This window comes from Staurois parvus, unplaced genomic scaffold (genome assembly GCF_062004578.1).
Source record: "Staurois parvus isolate SC_StPar_1 unplaced genomic scaffold, SC_StPar_1.0 ptg000280l, whole genome shotgun sequence".
Classification (NCBI taxonomy): domain Eukaryota; kingdom Metazoa; phylum Chordata; class Amphibia; order Anura; family Ranidae; genus Staurois; species Staurois parvus.
In genome coordinates, this window is record NW_028318076.1 from 149,395 (window position 1) to 172,140 (window position 22,746).

The 22,746-nt window shown below is 40.7% G+C and overlaps 1 protein-coding gene across 1 annotated transcript in view; it reads left to right on the top strand.

The window, feature by feature from the left end:
- Positions 1-21,001, top strand: part of TXN2 (thioredoxin 2) — a 46,063-nt gene extending 25,062 nt beyond the window's left edge. The window contains exons 3-4 of the mRNA XM_089681829.1: positions 7,604-7,727; positions 20,686-21,001. Coding sequence (XP_089537955.1) covers positions 7,604-7,727; positions 20,686-20,808 — 247 coding nt within the window. The 3' untranslated portion in view covers positions 20,809-21,001. The remainder of the gene's footprint in view (positions 1-7,603; positions 7,728-20,685) is intronic.
- Positions 21,002-22,746: the final 1,745 nt, after the last annotated feature.

Here is a 22,746-nt window from a genome sequence, read left to right on the forward strand (position 1 = left end):
GAGTCCAATTGCCCGAGCAAAAACGTTGACGTGGCTCTCAAGTCTATTAAGATGTTCCTTGGTTGATGTTAAAACAAGAGCCACCTTACCAGGTCCTGTCATTCCCTTTTTTTTTATATCAAAGCAGTGTCGACAGAGACCAACTGACCAATCATCCGGTCAAGGGATGGGTGCTGGGAGGTCACCAAGTTTATGACCAAGTCCCAGTTTTATACTAATATTAATAACTTACAAAATCTGCAGGTGGTATTCTAGAAACTGACAGATTAATGTTCAGAATTATATTTAGTATCCAGGGATACCAAACACAGCATACCTTGGACAGATCTGTCACCCAGGAGGGGGGAGACTGCTTTCTCCCCTTTCGTATGTGCTAACATTGTCATGTATGACCTTGAATTAATCGGCATGATATTCCCCATTCAAATATATACCTAATATTAACCAGCTGCCGACCGCAGATAGCCAAATGACGGCTGCACTGCGGCTGGCCAGTTCTGGGTGGACGTCATATGACGTCCTCCCAGAACGCGCTCTCCTGCGCGCCCCAGGGGGCGCGCACCCGGCGATCTCCGTGATCGCTGTGTCCTACGGACACAGCTGATCACGTGATGTGGTAAAAGGCCAATCACAGCGGCCTTTTACCACATGATCAGCGGTGTCCAATGACACGCTGATCAGAGGGAAATGCAAGTGCCGGTTCTCGGCTGCACTTTCCTCACGCTGTCAGATCGTGAGGAAAGTACTGCCGAGAACCGGCAGTTGTCAGAGCGGGGATCGGCACCGATCATCAGGGCACTGATGATCAGTGCCCTGATGATCGGTGCCCAGCAGTGCCACCCGCAAGTTCCGCCCAGCAGTGCGCCCACTAGCTCCGCCCACCCGTGCCCAGCAGTGCACCCACCTGTGCCCAGCATTGCACCCACCTGTGCCACTCTGCAGTGCCACCTACCTGTGCCCAGAAGTGCCACCTACATGTGCCCAGCAGTGCCACCCACCTGTGCCCACCAGTGCCACCCACCTGTGCCCACCCACCAGTGCTGCCCACCAGTGCCACCCACCAGTGCAGCCCAGTAGTGCTGCCAGTCAGTGCCACCAGTCAGTGCCCAGGGGTTGTGCCAGTCAGTGCCGCCAGTCAGTGCCCAGCAGTGATGCCAGTCAGTGCCGTCTATCAGTACCCATAATCAGTGTCACCTATCAGTGCCGCCTATCAGTGCTGCATATTAGTGCCGCCTATCCGTGACCCCTAATTAGTGCTGTCTATCAGTGCCGCCTATCCGTGCCACCTCATTAGTACTGCCTATCAGTGCCCTTTAGTGCTGCCTATCAGTGCCCATCAGTGCCGCCTATCAGTACCCATCAGTGCTGCCTCATCAATGCACATCAGTGAAGGAGAAAAAATACCTGTTTGAAAAATTTTATAAAAGAAACAAATAATTTTTTTTTTTTTTTCAAATTGTTTGCACTTTTTTTATTTATAGCGCAAAAAGTAAAGTGCCCAGTGGCGATTAAATACCACCAAAAGAAAGCTCTATTTGTGAGAAAAAAATGATCAAAATTTCATATAGGTACAATGTTGCATGACCGCGCAATTGTCAAAGTGCGGCAGCGCTGAAAGCTGAAAATTGGCCTGGTAAAGAAGGGGGTATAAGTGCCTGGTAGGCAAGTGGTTAATGTGTCCTGTTCCTGTTAAATTTTATGAATTGTGTGTGGAATTGTTGTGTTGTGGAATAGATGTTTTATGGCACGCTCTGCATTCCTAGAGCTTTGATGGCCTTACACATCATGTGTGACAGGCTAGGTCAGAGGGAAAAATTTTTCAAGAGTTGTGGAAACCGATATCCTACCAAAACTAATTAGTAGGGATACACCGAAATTTCGGTGGCCGAAATGTTTCGACCGAAAATACCCCTATCAGCCTTGGGCAGATATAAAAATAAGCACCGATACAGGTGCTGAAAATAACCTCGCCGGCTGCCGCCGTCCCTCGCTGCCGCCACCCGCCTCCGCTCGGTGGTTCTCAGGCTTACATGAGAAACCATCGAACGATCCCGGTGCTGGGCATAGAGATAAGTGAAGAAAAGATGGCCTCCACTAATCTCTAAGCCCTTGGAGGACCGGAGCGATGTCATTTTTGGTTCCGGTGCCATGTAAACAAGGTCGTGTGTGTGTGTTTTGTTTTTGTTTTTTTTTTAAATTACTAAATGAATGCTTTTTTTGATCTAATGCTTTACATTTTAGAGCAGGGATGTGGGGTCTTATTGACCCCATATCTCTCCATAAAGAGGGCCTGTCACTTTTTATTTCTATCACAGGGGATGCATACATTCTTTGTGATAGGAATAAAAGTGATTACATTTTTTTTTTTTTAACCACTTCCTGTCCGGACATTTTTACCCCCTTCCTGTCCAGGGCAATTTTCAGCTTTCAGCGCTATCACACTTTGAATGACAATTGCGCGGTCATGCAATACTGTACCCATATGAATTTTTTACCATTTTTTTGAGACAGATAAAGCTTTATTTTGGTGGTATTTATTCACCGCTGGGATTTTTATTTTTTTTTACTATGTAAATGAAAAAGTCCAAAAATTTTGAAAAAAAGTGTTTTTTTTAATAAAATTTTGCAAATAAATAATATTTCATCCTAAATCTTGGCCAAAATTTATTCCGTTATTTTTTTAGTAAAAAAAAAAATCCAAATTAGTTTATAACCAAACATTATAATTTTTAAACATTTTTTTTTACATTTTTATTTTATTTTTTTTTATATTATTTTTTATTTTTATTTTTTATTTTTACATACTGTCACCCTAGCAGTACAGTGTCACCATGGTGACACTGTACTACTTGTGGGGGGTGATGAAGATTTTTTTTTTTTTTTTTTTTACACTGATTGCTTTTACACCCATATAGGATGTAAAAGCAATCATTTCTCTTTCTCTCTGTCTGCATTCTTGCAGTCATTGAGAAATACTGAGTGAGCTGTGATTGGTCACAGCTTGTCACATGGTACAAGGCTGTTGTGAATAGCCTTGTACCATGTGACCTCTGTGATCATTCACAGATTTCACACGTAGTAAGCAATGATGTCACAAGTGACATCTTGCTCACTACTTTGCATGTGATCACTGATTCGCCAATCAGTGATCACATGACCGGGACCTCGTACAGAGGTCCCGTCCGACGATCGGTGTTTCACTGTGTCCGGAGGACACAGCGGACACCGGATCGCGGTGGTGCGCGCTCCTAGGGAGCGCGCACAGCTAGAAAAGGCGGGTGCCGTTTAGGAACGGCAACCCGACTTTGGACTGCCACCGCCCTGCCGTTTATAAACAGCAGGCGGACGGCAAGAGGTTAAATGGACAGTGTAAAAAAATAAAATAAATAAATGATAGTTTAAAGTGCCCCCGTCTTCCCATGCTCGTGCCTAGTGATGAACATATACATAGGCCACGCTCGCATATGTTAACTGTGTTCAAACCACACATGTGAGGTATTGCCACAAATGTCAGAGCAAGAGCAATAATTCTAGCACTAGACCTCCTCTATAACTGTGCACTGTTAACCTATAGAAATTTTTTAATTATCACCCGTGGAGATTTTTAAGTACGTTGTTTGACGCCATTCCACAAGCGAGCGCAATTTTAAAGCATGACATGTTCGGTATCTATTTACTCAATTTTACAAAAAAATTTGGGTATATATTGTTACCCCCTTTCTGCCCAGACCAATTTTCAGCTTTAAGCGCTCTCACACTTTGAATGATAATTACTCATGCAACATTGTACCCAAATTAAATTTTTGTCCTTTTTTTTCACACAAATAGGGTTTTCTTTTGGTGGTATTTAATTAGCACCAGGTTTTCTATTTTTTGCGTTCTGAATTAAAAAAGACCAAAAAACACTTTTTTCTGTTTCAGTTATAAAATTTTGTCACTTTTCTTCATAAATGTGGGCCAAAATGTATACTTCTACACTGCTTTGGTAAAAATAATCCCAATCGGTGTATATTATGAAAGTTTTAGAGTCTACAAGCTATGGTACCAATCATTGAAAATTGATCACAGCTGATCAAACCTGATGTACTGATGGCCTATCTCATTTCTTGAGACACTAACATGCCAGGACAGTATATAAATACCCCCAAATGACCTCTTTTTGGAAACTAGACATTCCAAGGTATTTAGTAAGATGCATGGTGAGTTTTTTTGAACCTGTAATTTTTTTCCCCCACAATTCTTTGGAAAATGAAGAAAGTAAATAAAATGTGTTTTTTTTTTTACACAATTGTTATATTAACAGGTTATTCCTCTCACAGGGCATTTGCATACTTGCAGCTTCAGCACAAAAAACACATTCTGCTGCTCCTCCTGAGCATGGGGATACCACATATGTAAGATTTTTCCACAGCCTGGCCACATACAGAGGCCCAACATCCAAGTAGCACCTACAGGCGTTCAGTAGGCATACATTACACATCTCGTTTCCTAACTATCATTTTGAAAGGCAAACACCCTCCAATGTATATTCTATGAGGCATAATTGAGTCTTTTGAACATGTAAGTGTTTTCCCACAAGTTTTCTACTTTCGTCCTTCATACTCCGTATCTGGAAAGCTTCCTTGCTGGTGTATATTTTTTTAGACATGTTTATGCTGCACTGCTGATGTTGATTTTGATGTTCATTGGAACAGATGTTTATCACTGGTACAGATGTGGATTGGACATTGATACTCTGTGACAGATGTTATTTACTTGTACTGATGTGGATTTTACACTAGTACTGTGTAACAGATATTGAGCACTGGTAAACTGTGACGGATGTGGATTTGACACTGGTAGGCCATGACCGATGTTGATCACTGGTACACAAGTGGATGACGTGACTGATGTGAATCGCTGGTACAGATGTGAATTTTACACTGGTACACTGACAGATGTGAATCGCTGGTACAGATGTGAATTTTACACTGGTACACCGTGACAGATGTAGATCACTGGTACAGATGTGGAATTTACATTGGTACACCATGACAGATGTGGATCACTAATACAGATATGGAATTTACACTCGTATGCCATGACAGATGTGGATCACTGGTACAGATGTGGAATTTCTACTCCATAGGCGACACTTTATATGTCTTTATAGGTTACCAGTTTAGAGTTAGAGGAGGTCCAGTGCTAGGATTATTGCTCTTGCTCTCACGTTCATGACGATACCTTACAAGGGTGACGTGATCGCTGTTTACGTATGCGTATGAGACCAATGTGTGCGTTTGCCACCCCCCCCCCAACTACAGAGACCTGTGTCTCTGCTGACATTCTGAGATGGCTGTGACTGGACACAGACATAATGTGATTGGGAGGGCCAATCAGGGAGCCCTTATCCCTATCCGTAATGGGCTGTGTCTGAGGAACACAGCCATCACAGAATGGTGCTGCTGCGCGTCGGGGCCATGCTCAGGCACGTGTTCTGAGGGATTTACAGGAACGTCCACTCAGAATGGGGAAGCTCCCACCTGGCCGTTTATGTACATTGGCCAGGTGGGAGGTAGTTAATCATTTAAAGTGTATTTTTTTTACCCAAAAAATTGCATTTGAAAAATATATTAAAAACTGTCCAATTCGGTTTCGGCACCAGAATTTTCATTTTGGTGCACCACTACTAATTAGCTGTTTACATCTCTGACCAGGTCTGCACACTGGCTCTATTGTGTTTTGGTTACGATAAGAGACTCTTTAGTAGTTCGTTAAAACTTGCAGCTGCAAATTCCACAGTTTGCAAGGGGGGGGGGGTCACTGCTCATGAAAACAAAATGGTTGAGACCTTTACAAGATGGCTATCGTGTACAACTACTATGTCCATATTGCTCACAATCATTACAACATCCACAATGACATTTCATTATATAGACAACCCCCCGGGGTTTGACAGGTTATTAAATTAGTATTATTATACAGGATTTATATAGCGCCAACAGTTTGCTCAGCGCTTTACAATATAACGGGAGACAATACAGCAACAATACAATACAGGGATAGGAGGGCCCTGCACCTTGGAGCTTACAATCTAGGAGGGAGGGGCTAGTGGTACAAAAGGTAGTAACTGTGGGGGATGGACTGGTTGGAAGAGTAGAAGATTCCAGTATTCAATGTTTTAATGCATGAATATCTTCATTGGGAAGCAGAACCTGTTGACCAGGTAACACAAAACTGCACAAATTGCATGTTCTGCAGGGAAGAAGGCAGGAATAATGTACCAGTTTTCTCTTTTGGAGTATAGTGACTTTTTACTAAACAGTCTTTAAGAGAACATGATCGTTTAAAAGTAATTTCTGGATAGGGTTTGACATGTTTTTGAATAGTAGGATCAGCTAGTACTAATGGCTAATATTTGTTAATCTGTCTCACCTTTTTATGTTGTTTGGAAAATTTTGTAATTATTCTCACAGACTGTGAATCTTTAGGTGTTTTCGGTGCATAAATCATAGAATTTCGATTTTGTTGTCTGGCTCGGTTGAATGCTTTCTTCAAGCAATTACGACTATAACCTTTACAGTATAGTCATTGTATGTAGCATTGGAATGATCAGCAGTCATCTCCCTGAAGAAGACTGGAAGGGTGAATCATGTTGGGACTGTTGAAAATCTGTAGACTGCTGTAACAATTTGTAAATTACATTGCACATGTTAATCCTCTATGAAGGAAGATTTTATGTTTTGGAACTAAATAAATGTTATTTTCATTCTATGGATATGTTTATAAAAATTTGTTCTGATCTCAATATTGTTCGGAGGATGTATGGCACCCTTAAAATCCCTCAACTATTTTACATGCTTACTTTAAGAAAATGGAATGTAGGTGCGGTTTAATATTGCCGGCAGATTACAATAATAACTCAATCACATGTAAACTCCCCATCCTGCATTTGCACATATACAAGGGGGATGCTGCTTTTGATTGGCCCAGTACAGTGATTACCTCTTGGTGGGCTCACGTGGATTCGGACTATGATCTGAACACACCTGAGCTCATCCCTAGTGCTAACATTTGTCAGCAAGTATATAATGCATGTTCAGGTTTCTATCATATGCAAAGAAAACGATTATGGTAAATAACTATGTAGACTGCTGCATATTTATTACCAATAAATATTTAAATATTTCAATTTTATAAATTGCCTAGAGAGTAGTTAGTCTCACCAAGGTTTAAATTTAAACATTAAATGTACAGGCTGGAGTAAAGAAGGGAAAGGGGAGACATGATTGAAACCTTTTAAATACATTAAGGGGGTGAATAAGGTTCAAGACGGCAGTATTTTCAATATGAAGCCAAGATCAAGAACACGGGGACATGACTTCAAATTAAGCAGAGGAAAGTTCAAAACTTTTCCTGTAAAAAAAGAAAAAAAGTTTGCCAAAAGAGTAGTTGATACTTTGAATAGACCTCTTGCAGAAGTAGTGAGTCACTCAACAGTAAGTGGATTAAAATATGCATGGGACAAACAGAGATCTATACACGGTGGATCACTTGATCTTTTTTTTCCTGTTACTTTTCTGTTTCTATGTTTCAAATTACAGCTTATCATTTTACTCCTCAGATGGTGTGGCCCATGCAAGATTTTGGCTCCTCGATTGGAGAAAGCAGTTGCCAAGCATGAGGGAAAAGTGTTAATGGCAAAGGTGGATATAGATGATAATACAGACCTTGCTCTTGAATATGAGGTATTTGTTTCCCAATATAATTGTACAACTTATAAAACACACACACACACTCACTCACATATTTATATACACAGTGAGGGAGATTTGCTAAAACTGGAGCACTCACAATCCGGTACAGCTGTGCTTGGTAGCCAATCAGCTGCTAACCTCAGCTTGTTCAATTAAGCTTTGCCAATAAAACCTGGAAGCTGATTGGTTTCTATGAAGAAGTGCGCCAGATTTTGCATTCTCCAGCTTAAGGCTAGGTTCACACTTATGCAGTTTACGCTTGATCCATTTCTGCAGTGCTTTTTGCATTTTTGCACATTCGGTTTTGCCGCGTTTTAGATGCGTTTTTTTTTTTTTTATGGGGGTTTCTGTTGCTAGGCAAAATAAAACGCAGCAAAAACACACTACATGCTTTTCTGCAGCATTTCCATTGACGTCAATAGAACTAAAAGCACAACTTTTTGCATTTTAGAAAAGTCCTTGATCCTGGTGAAAACGTGGAGATGTGAATGTGTCCCATAGGAAACATTAAATGGACTGTAGCGCATTTCTGCAAAATGCTGCGGAATCCGCTTAGGTGTGAACCTAGGGTTAGTAATTAAACCCCAGTATATGACTCTCATTATAGAATGTCATTTATGTAATTTTAAGAAACCTTTGTAAACCTCCAGCATAGGACATACGAGGTCAATACCAGCATCCATATACTTAATAAAAGACTGGCCCAACAGGAAGTAATAGCCATTACTTGTAGCTTGTAGCATTTAAATAGAATGCACCGTCCTTCCCATGTGCTTTGCAAAATAAAAATCAAACACCTTAGCTCATCTGTAATGCATAATTTGACCTATTCCCCCCCCCCCCCCTTCCCAACACAAGAACAGCAGCTGTGGTTTAAATCCCACCTATTTTTTTTTTTAATTAAAGAAAAATTTCCCAGCAGACTTTAAACGTAAAAAAGAAGCTTTCACTTAAATACTCGCCTTTTCTTCAGCGCCCTTCCAAACGGGCACAAGCTTCTGCGGTCTAGCATATGTTGTATGTCTCTTTTTGGTTGCTATCCAACCCACCTTCTGTTAGTACAGCCTATCACAAACATGCCAGCCTGGGCTTACAATACTCCTAGACACAACTGTGAAAGGACATTCTCAGTTTTCCATAATTCAGAGAAGTGATATTTGAATTTTTTGTCAGTTTTGGAAAGTCATAGCTGACTACAGATTGAAGAGGATAGATATTTTTCTCAATCATCTTCCAGAACAGCACACAAGAGGGTGACTCCTCCCATTTAAACAATGCTTACAAAGTATAAACATTTTCTCAATTCTTCTGTTTTTGATTGGCCCAGCAGTTTCAACTTTTTCTGTCGTATTTTTCTTTTAGTATCCCCTTTGATCATTTTGAGGCCTTTCACCTTGCCTTATCTACGTGATGGCATGGACAGTACTTTTTAGTTTAGGGTTGTAGAGGGGAGGAAGAGATGCCCCCCATATGGTGTACCTGTACCTTCCCTTCCTCTTCTTCCTGCTTGCAGGAATGATTCTCTTAGACTTTTAGTTCACTTCCTGCTCTTCATGCTTCACCCCAGTACCCAGGACTTTACTATTCTCTTGTATGGCCATGGAAGAAATGCCTCTTAACTGTTCTGTTCTTCCCCTGAGCTCTTGAGGATGAAAGAGGCTTTAGATATCCCACTTTTGGTAGCTAGTCCTGCTGTTACTTCAGCATCCTTAGTTTTCTTCCAGGTCACATAGATTGTGATGGTTGTGGAAAATGGCCAGCTTAGGATATTTCCCAAGCAAGTTGAAGCACATCCATGAATGAGGAATCCCCTTCAAGGTTAGGTTCTGTGTCATTGAGTAGTCATGGCACCGAGCAATGTAGCTGTTTACTGGGCAGACCACACTGAAGATATTTCCTAACCAGCATTTACCAAAGCAGTTGCTTAGGTTGTTCTCGGTAGATAAATGTTTTGGTGGTTCTTTCACCTTTCTTTCCATTTTCTTTTGGTTGTTTTACAATCCAGGTCCATTCTTCATGATGCTTCAGACCAGGATATTGGAAAGCTCAGAAAAAGGAAGATATATTGCTCTCTGCTTCCAATATGATTCCAATGTCCTGGTTTGAAGAATCATTGAGGATGGATCTGGATTGTAAATCATCTGGAGGTTGGAGTGGTGATCAATGCTGTGACATATGAGAACCCCAGTGGGAAGGAGCATATGACCTAATATGTGTTGGGTCTACTCTTAACATGAGAGCATAAGCTTTGTGGTGACAAGGATGTGCAATTTGTATGAAGGATACATCATAAAACATTGGGGTTAAGAATTTAAGTTGAAACAAGAAGAATGTTCTAAACTTCAGACATTTTGGACACAAAGCATAATAAGTAATACACACTGGACATATGGCTAATTGTGTACACATAAACGTTATATTCTGATTCTCCACTTATAATATAGTGTGGTGCAAAGAGAATGACCACATGTCTTTGTGGGTTGGTACATATGGATAGCTAATTTGTACATATGGATACTTAGTATAGGAGAATGTGTATATATTTGATAAGAAACCAATAGGATAGATTATAATTGCACTTTAAAGGGACGTTTATTTTTTAAAGTGGTAAACACATATAATTGTTTGGTACACATGGATAAGAAAATATAGTTTTTGTTTTTTTTTCACTATTTCTATCATTTTATTTCGATATATTTGGAGTGATGACACAGAACACTTTATATTCAGCTATTAGATGGTATAGATAGGGCTCTTTACTGCATAGTGCTGCGCGGCACTGATGTTTATTTTTTGATTACTATAAAATGTTTCGGTACTCCTATATTCCACCCATAACCCTTGTGATTTGTTTGGGGGAAGACCAGTGACACCCTCTAAAACAGTGGGGGTCCACTTGAAAAGTATAGTGGGTCTTAAGTATAGCCCCTATACAATAGCAGTTCATTTTTGTGCATTGAGTGAAGTTAGGCAGCCCACTTGCAATGAATGTGCTATAACAAACCTCAACACCCCAATATTTCAGTCTTGCTGCTTTTCTTTTTGCAGCATATCACAATGCACACTGAGGAAGTTGGCATACAGTAGCCCCCAGAATTGTCAGTGACAGTAACAATAACCCCCAGAATTGGTGTCAGTGAGTGCAATAATAACCCTCAACATTGGAGTGTCAATGGATGCAATACTAACACTTAATGTTAGTGTCAGTGGAAGCAATAGTACCCCTATCATTAGTGTCTGCAAGTGTAATAATACACCTCAACATCGGTGTTAGTGAATGCAATAATAACCCTCAACATCGATGTCAGTGAGTGCTATAATAATCCCCAACACTGGTGTTGGTGAATGCAGTAATAACCCCAAACATTGGTTTTAGTGGATGCAAGACTAACCTCCTGCATTTGTGTCAGTGAGTGCATTAAGAACCCCCCACAATTGGTGTCAGTGGACGCATTAATAACCGTCAACGTTGGTGTCAGTGGACACATTGTTAACTCTCAACATTGGTGTCGGTGGACGCAGTAATAACCCCCCACTGGCTGTAACATTTATTCCACCCCCCCCCCCGGAATTGGTGGCCATTGGCAGTAAAATGTAACCTCCTCCACCCACCTGTATTGTGATCACAGCAGTGAAAGTTAACCCTCTACCACTATCACCACCCCCCATTTCCCCCTTCCCTCCCTCCCCCACCACATTGGTGGTCATGGCAGTAAAAGTTTACACTCCTCTGAGGAGTACATCTCTGAAATATATCTGTATTAAAAGTGTGTATTCCAGGCATTTCATAGAAGTCAGAATTATTAATGTAGATATTGTGAATGATTTGGGTTTTCAGTAAAAACACATGCTGCCAGCTGGTTGGATGTGTTATGGGTCAAAGGCATGGTTAGCTGACCCCAGTGTCAATTACGTTGGCACTTAGATTGTGGTGGAGCTAGAAGATATTTGTGTCAGGTGCGACAGGGAGCATCAACATCATGTATTGGTGGAAGCACGCTGTTACCTGACCTGCAGTTTGTCACATATTGGTGGCAGTGGCTGAGATCTGACACCTGTTATCATAAGATTGTTTCTCTCAAGTGATGTTTTGGGCTAGTCTTGGGTTGTGTGTAAGAAATGTACATGAAAATGACATCGGAGTGGAGATTCTGCATAGTCCATGCATAGGCTGCTTTTATTAATATCAATATTCATTCCATGTGAAGCTACATCACTATAATTGTAGGCAATATGTTTTCATAGAGTCTGATGTTTAAAGTAAATGACTCTCAGCTGAGAATGATTTGTTATACTGGAAGTCGGTTTGTTTGACATTTGTCATTTTATCAGTGGGTTCTGATTATTTTTATACATAAAACAAACAGTTTGTTTCATCATTGTTTATCCAGATGAAAAATTTCCCAGCGTTTGTCCTTCCTTATCTTTTCCCAGTCTCTGAATCCTTTATTGATTTACTGTTATTTTTTTATCCAGATCTTTTTTCAGTATTTAAGGATATATTTATAGGTGTATTATATATTGTTAGACTAGGTTCACACTATGCCAGTTTCCCAGCGGCTGTGCTTGCACAGGATCAGCAGCCTGAATGGGCTGCTCTACTGGAAAATGCAGGAAAAAGGTCCCTGCATGTTTTCCAAAATTGCAGCTGCAGAGAATCCGCATAGTGCTATGCAGTTCCCAGCACGGGAAATCGCTCTCTGGATTCCAATGCGTGGAGCTGCCATTAATTAAAGGCACCCCTGCGCCTCTTCTGACAGCAGCGTGTTTTTGGTGTGGGAGAGTACGATTACATGCAGTCCGCACTGTGAACCTAGCTAGTGTGAACCCAGCCTTATGCTGTGCCAAATTTGTAGAGAATATGTATTCGTTATTAGCTTGTTTTCACACTGCTCCATTGGAAAAACTCAGTGAAAATGCAAATGCGTTGCAAAACCTCAATGATTCCTATAAGTGGAGAAAGGAGAAGGACTCTATGTAGCCTAAGAAGTAGGTTCGCATTAGACCGTTTTATCAGGTGAATCTATCCATATATCCCATACCTTGGAAAACTCTGTCAGGCATCCCTTGGATTCGTAGGTGAATTTGTATAGTGGCACAGCTACATTAACTAAATGCTTCCAGAAATCCAGAGTGGGGGCTAATGGAGACTTCCATTTGAGAAGTATGGCTTTACTGGCATAAAACAGTCCTATCAACGTTCTTATTGCTGTAGACATAGCCAATAAACGAACTAGGATCAAAATACAAACATCAATGGTCAGGGGAACAGATATGGACGTCGTAGCTGGATAACACCTCACAAAATTGTCGTTTAACCGGACAATGCCAGAAAATATGTTGAAACATTGCCGCATCCTCTGGACACCGCCACCATCTAGATCAGGGGTGGGCAAACTTTTTGACTTGAGGGCCGCAATGGGTTCATATATTGGACCCGGGGGCCAGACCAAGAGTAGATGAATGATGTGTATGTGTCATCCATAGTAAGTATAGTAATATTCCCCCATAGTAAGCATAGTAATTCATCCCCCATATAGTAATTCATCCCCCATATAGTAATTCATCCCCCATATAGTAATTCATCCCCCATATAGTAATTCATCCCCCATAGTAATTCATCCCCCATATAGTAATTCATCCCCCATATAGTAATTCATCCCCCATATAGTAATTCATCCCCCCCATAGTAATTCATCCCCCCTATAGTAATTCATCCCCCCTATAGTAATTCATCCCCCCTATAGTAATTCATCCCCCATATAGTAATTCATCCCCCCTATAGTAATTCATTCCCCATATTAAGTCCCCAAGTCCCCCCTGTGTCAATTCACTTACCTTTGCTCCGCGCGTTCCTCTCGCCGTGTTCCCGCGCCGTTCCGGTGTAGCATGAAAATTTGTCTCCTATGAGGATCTGTCCCCCTCGACGTATCTGTGCATGTGCCAGTTTCAGGCATTAGCAGCCGATCGGCGATCTCCGGCACATGCGCAGATACGTCGAGGGGGACAGATCCTCATAGGAGATAGATTTTCATGCTACACGGCGGACTGTGAGAGGAGCCTAGCGGGAGCCTAGCTCCGCGGGCCGGATTAAAAGGTCCGCCGGGCCGTATACGGCCCGCGGGCCGTAGTTTGCCCATTGCTGATCTAGATAGTTGTGTAGGGAAGATCCTATGCAGTTTTTAAGGTGTGAAGTGTATGCTATGAAGGATTTTATTTTGGCTTAAGCGATCCCATGTAGAGACCAATTGCTTGATGGGATAATCCCAGATATCCTCCCAGTCCTCAATATCAAGCTCCGGAACCTCCGCATGCCAGCAAGCTAACAATTTTCCGAGGCAATCCTGAATAGATGGGTGAAATGTATTGTAGAGTGGGTGCATTTTTTATGCATTTTTGCCACGTTTTTGATCGCTTTCCATTCATTTCAATGGGAAGGTGCATTTATTGACCACACCAAAAATGCAGCAAGCAGGACTTTTAAAAACTCAACTGACCTGCAACGGACCGGTGTGAAGACTTCCATAGGATTTAATAGTGATGCATATTTCTTCCAATTTTTGTAAGACAAAAACTGAAGAAAAACTGATCAGTTTGAAAGGGGTCTTAGTTTGTGAACCTTCACAAAATAAATTGTTAGTGTATAACTGCAGGTAGAAGGAAGCCGATGCTGATCAAATGTGAGGACCAGCATTGTTTATTTCCTTTTAAGAATACTGGTTATCTGTCTGCCACTGGCTTCAGTAGTTCAGAATCACTGATGTGGGACAAGCATACTTTTTCCAGGCCGATGTCTCAAAGTATTGAAGCCATTGGATGAACATGACTCCTAGAGAGTTCTGGTGCTGTCTTTCAACACCTTGGTATGCATAGGGAAAAAGCAATGGCTTCAGTAAAGAACTTGTGCAGAACCAGATTAAAGCTGTATCTGTTCATACTTTCTACACAAGTTTAAAAAAAAAAAAAATCTCAAACAGCAGTAAGAAAGGCAAGCCATAGATGATGTGATTTTCTTTCTTGCAGCCACAGTCAGTGTTGATGGGGGAATCCATCCCATAATGCGGGAAAAAAATCCAACAGGCTGGTTGTACTGAAGTTGATGGATGGGTTGACTTTAGTACTACCAGCCTGCCCATAGATGGATCAGCCGAGATTCGATCCATCTATGGCCAGCTTAAGAATCAAGATCAAGGGGAGGAAAAAAAATGAAAGAAGACAGTGGGCCACCTAGTCTGCCCTCATTATGTTGATTAATTCATTACCTATCATTGAGCAATGCATTCTACGCCTAAAGGTAATTCCTAGAGTTACAAATGTTTTCATGTTTCTCAAGGGTAGCATTTAGTCTTGTGAGGAATTCCATGCCCTTCTTTAAAGACCTGATAGTACTTCTAGACTGGCACATTCATAGGTCTGACTGAACTGGACATAATCACATCTAAAACTCTGTGAACTCTGTTCTATATTAGGGAACTCTGAGCAGTAAGGGCTCTATAGATGCGTTTTGAGGGGTGGTAATACCCCATAGTTGAGAAGTGTTTTCAACCGCCCCCCCAGACTTTTTAGCTGCATTGGCCAGGGTGTACACATGTCCTGGCCACAGCAGGACCTATATGCCCTGTCACGCTTGGCAAGTGTTGTGCCCACCAAGCATGACCCATTCAAGTGAAGGACGCTGCTCTGCAAGCGCCCTGCAATAATGTGCAGTACAGCAACCAAGGGGTTAAAGCAGGCGGTGAGGAGGTGTTGTATTGCTTTCTCACCATCTGCTTTAAACCCTTGAACTCCACAGAAGCATGCAGTTGCAGGGCACTTGCAGAGTGGCCCCATTTCTTGAATGGGTTGTGATTGGTGGGCAGTAGCACCCACTGAAAGTGACAGAATATATAATTCATGCTGCGGCATGTGTACACCTTTGGCTGCTGCAGCTGTAGTGGATAGGACGGGGGTCGGCAACCTAGCAATCGTGATCTACCCGTTAATCATGGGTAAATGATGGGTAGATGGCATCCCTTCCTTGCCGACCCCAGAAATTGGGCAGGAGCAGTGTGGCATTTATGGGAACCGATTCACTGTATTTTCCTTCTGCAGCAGACAAAAGCTGTCTTCTCTTTCTCTCCTACCGGCATTCTGCTGCTGCAGGAGGAAAATACAGGGGATTGGTTCTGGTAAATGCCACCCCCACTATCCCTCCAGTCCAGGTTCCCCTTTCTTTTCCAGCCCCCCATTACATCCCCCAACCTCTCAGCATGGCCAGCTTACCTTCTCCTGTTGGCTGCTCTACTGACTGACACCGTCCTTTGCCTCACTGACACCATCCACTGCCCTATTGATTCTGTCCACACACCGTCCACTTCCCTGCTGGCACTGTCCACTGCTCTACTGACTTACACCATCCACTTTTAAGGTTGGCTAAGTTTATATTTTTACAATGACATTTGTTTAAGTATATTTTTTCCTTACTATTTAGTTTGTCCTTGATAGTTAACTCTTTAAAAAAAGGGGGGCACTAAACCTTTGAGCTCTTTCATCTTGTTCAGGTAGATCTTTCATGTTGTTCATGTAAATCTCTTTCATGTTGTTCATGTAAATCTCTTTCATGTTGTTCACGTAGATCTCTTTCATGTTGTTCACGTAGATCTCTTTCATGTTGTTCAGGTAGATCTCTTTCCTGTTGTTCAGGTAGATCTCTTTCATGTTGTTCAGGTAGATCTCTTTCATGTTGTTCAGGTAGATCTCTTTCCTGTTGTTCAGGTAGATCTCTTTCCTGTTGTTCAGGTAGATCTCTTTCATGTTGTTCAGGTAGATCTCTTTCATGTTGTTCAGGTAGATCTCTTTCATGTTGTTCAGGTAGATCTCTTTCATGTTGTTCAGGTAGATCTCTTTCATGTTGTTCAGGTAGATCTCTTTCATGTTGTTCAGGTAGATCTCTTTCATGTTGTTCAGGTAGATCAGGTTCAGGTTGGCTTCCACATTTCCTAGCAGTTTAAACAACTTTCTTGACCAAGGGAACAGGCTACCTGTCTGTAAATTGAAGCACCAGCATATTTTAGAAATATTTGGAATAAAGAAGTACAGAAATTCACCAGTATGGCACCAGTGATATATTTTTTAATCCAAAAGAGTTTACATAAATACTGAAATGGGCATAAAGTAACATCAGTGCTAAGAAATACATGCACCTGTGTTGTACATTGAAATTAATAAGACAACATCATACACAGGAGGAATGCATTACATAGGCAGTTGGTAAGTTCATAAAAATTCTGAACACAATTGAGAGATCTAGTCACAGGCTTTCCAAGTGCTAAATTAAACAGCAAAGACCATATAAGTATAATATAATTGGTGGAGAAATTCTGAAAATCTAAACCAGGCCTGAGTTCCATGCTTTAATGCACTAATGTGAAGCCAGCCTAAAGCTAGAAGAGGACTAGGGAATGTGTTTTACTGTGCTTCTAATCCGAGTAATTTGGTGACTTATGTATGACTATACAATACTAAAGTGCCTTTATGCATTCACATTCTGTTTATGTAGGGATTTAGTCTGTAATATACAGCCTGCAGTGAGATAATCAAGTCAACAGTGTACTAATCTCACTTATGGCCTCCTTCAGGTGCTGTCATTTGAGATTCCTGTCAAACTGGATTTGGGACATTGCAGCCTCCTATGTCTATATATGAAACATATCTTTTGTGCATTGTAGGTGAAGGAGCTTTTAATTTTCAACTTGTTTGTAACATAAAAACCTTTCTAGTACGTCAAGGTAATACCATTCTACACACAGCAAAGAGAATTACATTTCAGCTTAGCAGACCCATGCTTAATGTGTACATACCATAGCCAAACATGTCAGAACAGTATACATGAAGAAGGCAGATAAGTGGATTACACAAACTAAATGAGTTAAAAAAACAGAAGGGTTCATGTTAAAAAATGACACATACAAGTACATTAAAAGTATTTACCTTTTAATTTTTTTCTGAAAAGGTGAACTAAACTAACCCCCAACCCCCTCCCGCTCCACACACTGTCTCCACTGTACTTACCTCCTGTGAGGTGATGCACAGTCAGTGGCCACTAATCAGGAATGCTCTGAGCCACATCAGGGGGAGAAGAGTGGGGATTTCAAATTCCCAGACCACTACACCAGCTGCACTGACAATGCATCACCTACGGGAGGTAAGTACAGCAGGAACTAGGGGATTGGGGAAGGTGTAGGGTGGTAGTTCACCTTTTCACTTTTTTCTGAACTAACGCTTTAATGTGTATTTTAAGGGTACTTGTACATGCTGTCATGCATAGTAGGAAGACAAAGGAATAATTCACTAAAAATATGAAAAAATTCAGCGCTTTGTGGAAAATAAATCAGCTGCTGGCACTGAAAGGTGACTATGCCTAAACCTCGTGTTAAATTATATGTGAAAAAAGTGCAGCGCTCAAAACTCATGATCAAGTGTCATAACATAAGCATACATATAGAAAAGTCCAACGAGTAAGGAAACTGGTGATAACAGTTCATCTAGTGATAAACACTCTCCAGTCAAATATCAATATTTATCAGATTCTCCAACAAAAATCCTCAGTAAGTTCCACCACCACTCCAAATGCACTCACCAGAAAGAGTTGCTGCACAAATTATAGGCAGCAAATAAGGCTCAAACACATCCTTCATGGTAGATGGAATTCTTTGGAACAATTCCTTAAAGGGAATGGCTCTTTGGAGATGGCAACCACCAGATTAATCCCTCAATGGAAGTGGTAAGTGGATGGCGAGTAGTGGTTACATTTTGTACTGCCATGTAACATGAAAGAAATTAAGAGCTATTGATAGGATCTGATGCTATATAAGCCCCCTGTTCATATCACATTGCTGAAGAAGCACCCTTTGTATAGCAGATGCCTCTAGCATTCTAATGAACTACTGAGAATATGCTGCTTACTGGAGAATATTATGGCCTGCCTGAGTGTCCTTTATACTTTAAATGGTTAGCACTTCCGCCTGTCAGTACTGGGGTCGCTGGTTCGATTCCTAACCATGGCACCACCTGCCTGGAGTTTTCATGTTCTCCCTGTGCTTGCGTGGGTTTCCTCCGGGTACTTTGGTTTCCTCTCACACTCCAAAGACATGCTGGTAGGTTAATTGGATCCTGTCTAAATTAGCCCTAGTATGTGTATGTATGAATGTGAGTTAGGAACCTTAGATTGTAGGCCCCTTCAGGGTTAGGGACTGATATGAATGTACAATATAAGTACCTGAAATAAATATATAAATAATACTAGCTAGTAAAAGTGTTATTGTTCTTATTTGGAATATACAAGTGAAAGCAGGTTAAATTGCTGATGTGAGAACCTTCCAGAGATGGACATGCGCTGTCACCCCCAAACAACCCCCCTTCCCCATTCTATAGTTTGCTTCTTGTTGATTTTGCACACACCTAACTGCAAAGGGAAACATGGGGGCTGTGATGGTTGAGTTATTATTATTATACAGGATTTATATAGCGCCAACAGTTTGCTCAGCGCTTTACAATATAATGGGAGACAATACAGCAACAATACAGTTCAATACAAGAGGGAAAGGAGGGCCCTGCTCCTTGCAGTTTACAATCTAGGAGTTCCCTGAAAGAATACTATTTACCTGGCTTTATTAGACTTAAGTACTCACTGACCAGGAACATGCATGCAAATTGAAAAGACAGAGTGCAGTCACAGCTCCTGATCTGCATGCTTGTTCCAGGTCAGTGACTCAAGAAGTTTTAGGTCTTGTTCACATAGATTTCACTTTATAAAAGAACAGTATGTACAGTACTCTTTACAACGGTTTTGGTGAATTTTTGCAACGCATCAGTTGTGGAACATCGGTGCATCCTGCATTTTGTGGTAGCCAGTCATCCTGGAAGCCAGGGAGGGCCACTGACTATGTGAGTGGAATATTTTAAAGTTTGGGATATAATTTTTTTAATCAATAAATGATGCACAATAGTTCTTTTGGGTCTATGTCTCTGTTTGAGCGATCAAGAGAAATTGGCAAAAATAGGGAATATATATCGCTTTAATCCTCCATCTCCAACATTTATTCATATGTGCGTTTACATGTTAAAAAGTGAAAGGAGACCATGCGCCCCACATAGTGTAAAACCGCACTGCCAGTAATACAATCCAGATAGACCAAAACCAACTTCCGGGGGTACTTCTGGTAATGTGATGACATCACAACACGAAGCTCCATCCACCGCATTTTGTCATATACTGCATCTTCTGGGTGTCCTTATTCTCCAAAATAGCAATCCATATACATCCACTACTTAATGGCCCTGTAATCTCTTTTTCATTAAATGATTTCTTACTCTCTTTTTCTGTCTCCTTGTACATTTTTTGTGTATTTAAAATCTTGCAAACATACAGCTTAGTAATAAAAGCATATATATATATATATATATATATCCAAACAAGCTTATATCAGCAAATAACAGAAAAGAAAATGTCTTTTTTCTGAAAATAACATAAATAGAACTATATACAAAGAAACTATTTTATTATCCGAAAACTTATTAAATTATGCAAAACACTCCCCTACCTTCACCTAAACACAAGAAACAAATAAACATGTATCCCATGCATGCAGCCTTTTTCCAAAAATCTGATCTTACAAAAATCTAGGGGATGTGAAAGGACAGAAAGAGAAGCCGCACACCCAGAGACTGACAGACAGCAGCACTTAATGGCCCTGTAATCTTATTCATTAAATCGTTACCCTGTTTTTCTGTCTCCTTGTAATGTCCTCTGTGAGCATCCGTACCACTCCTTTTATCCCTGACTTCCATTAGTTTAGAATGAACAGTGCATATTAGTTGCAGTCACATGCACTGCTCTCTGCACAGCACAAATCCCATAGCCCTAGCCCATAGCCTTCCATGTAATTAACTTTCTTTTTTTTCTCTGCAGGTCAGTGCTGTACCAACAGTTCTTGCTCTGAAAAATGGCAGTGTTGTGGATCAGTTTGTGGGAGTCAAAGATGATGATCAGGTTGAAGCATTTCTCAACAAGCTTATTGGACCATGTCCTTAGTAAGAAGTATGAAGCCAATAAAACCTGTGCATAACTGTGATCCAAACAAGCAGGGACAGCAACAACTTTAATGTGACATTTTGCTCCTCTTTGTATACCTGTCTTCATGTTCATTTTGAATTTTATTTCTAGACAGAATTAAAAAAAACAAAAAAAACACTGTAAAATAAAATGTATAGTACATTATTACTCAGATCTTGTTCTTATCCCTTTCATTTTCTTGATGCAGTATACTTTGTAAAGGAAATGTCTTCCCACTCATGTCTTGGCTGCTTCAGCCTAACTGAAAACACACAGGCTTATCTGCTAGGAAAGATGGAGTGGTGTCATCATTTATTTGACTGTTCCTGTATGTAAATTGAAAGTCTGCAGTCCAGGACTATTCACGGCACAGCAGTAAAGCTATCCATACACACAAAGAGTTTTCTTGTTCAACGCTGAATTAGAGAAACCTAATAGATTTCTCCATCCATACTGAACCACATGGATGAAGGAGTCTCCACTGTTGGCTACTGTAGTTAGCAGGTGCTGAATATTTGAAAGTGACTACATTTGATTGGATGCAGTCACTGTTCCACCGACAATTTTCCTTTGACAGAAGTGGATTGAAAAATCAATTTTTCAAGTCAAGTTGGGCAGTACTGACAGGTGACCCACAGCTTGAACTACGGCCCAGTGAGGCTAATGATTTGGATCCGAAGGGAAATGTATAAATTCGCTTTAGGGTTTAATAAGACTTGTCAGTTTGGTGAAAAGCTGGAGAGTGGCCGTGTGCATGTCACTTGCTTGCTAAATATGTGGTATTCTTAAATTCAGGTAATTTGCTTTTAAAGAAATGTACGTGTGGTGTGAATGTTCTGTGATTCTCTGTAGAAATGTCTTGGAAATGTTTTGTTTATTTTAACCACATGACCTCTGGAAGGTTTTATCTCCTACATGACCAGGGCATTTTTTGCTATTAGGCTCTACTTTAGCTGGGAATTGCTCGGTCATGCTACACTCTACCCAAAATAAATTTTTATCTTTTTTCGCAAACTAGAGCTTTCTTTTGGTGGAATTTGATCACCACTGGGTTTTTTATTTTTTTTATTATATAAACAAAAAAAGACCAAACATTTAAGTTATATTTTCTACTTTCTGTTATAAATATATCCAATAAAACAATAAAAAACAAATTTCTTCATAAATTTAGGCAAAAATGTATTCTGCTACATGTCTTTGGTAAAATATAAAATACCATTAAGTGTATATATACTGGTTTGTGTGAAAGTTATTGTGTCTACAAACTGGTATATACGAGGTGTGTCCAGAAAGTAATGAGAATGATATTTAAAAAATTTGTATTGAAAAAAATTTAGAATTGAACATTGTCTCCAAGTATGTACTTTGAGTGTACACAATGCTCCCAGTGATTTTTCCATCCCTAGAAGTCTTCAAGTGGGATGGCATTCAAAGCCTGCATAGTGGCTCTTTGGCTGTTATCCACACTACCAAAATGGTGTCCTTTCAAACCCTTCTTCATCTTTGGGATTATGAAAAAGTCGCAAGGAGCCAAGTCTGGGCTGTAGGGTGGAAGGGGAAGCACTGTGATGTGTTTTTCAGCCAAAAATTCTGACAGCCAAAGCACTGTGACACTGTGCGTTGTCGTGATGAAGGATCCAGCTTGAGATAACCTTAGGATGCACACAAAAAACTCTGCCTCAAGCAACTTGGAACTTCCAGGTAAAATCTTAGATTCACAGTTTGACCAGCAGGTACAAAATCCTTATGGACAATTCCACATGAATCAAAAAAACAATGACCATTTGACTTATGATTTGCTCATTGGAGATTTCTTGGGAGGAGGTGATGTGGGCGTGTGTCACTCTTAACTTTGTTTCTTCATCTCTGGATTGTACTCCAACACTCAGGATTCATCTCCCGTGATCACTTGACTCA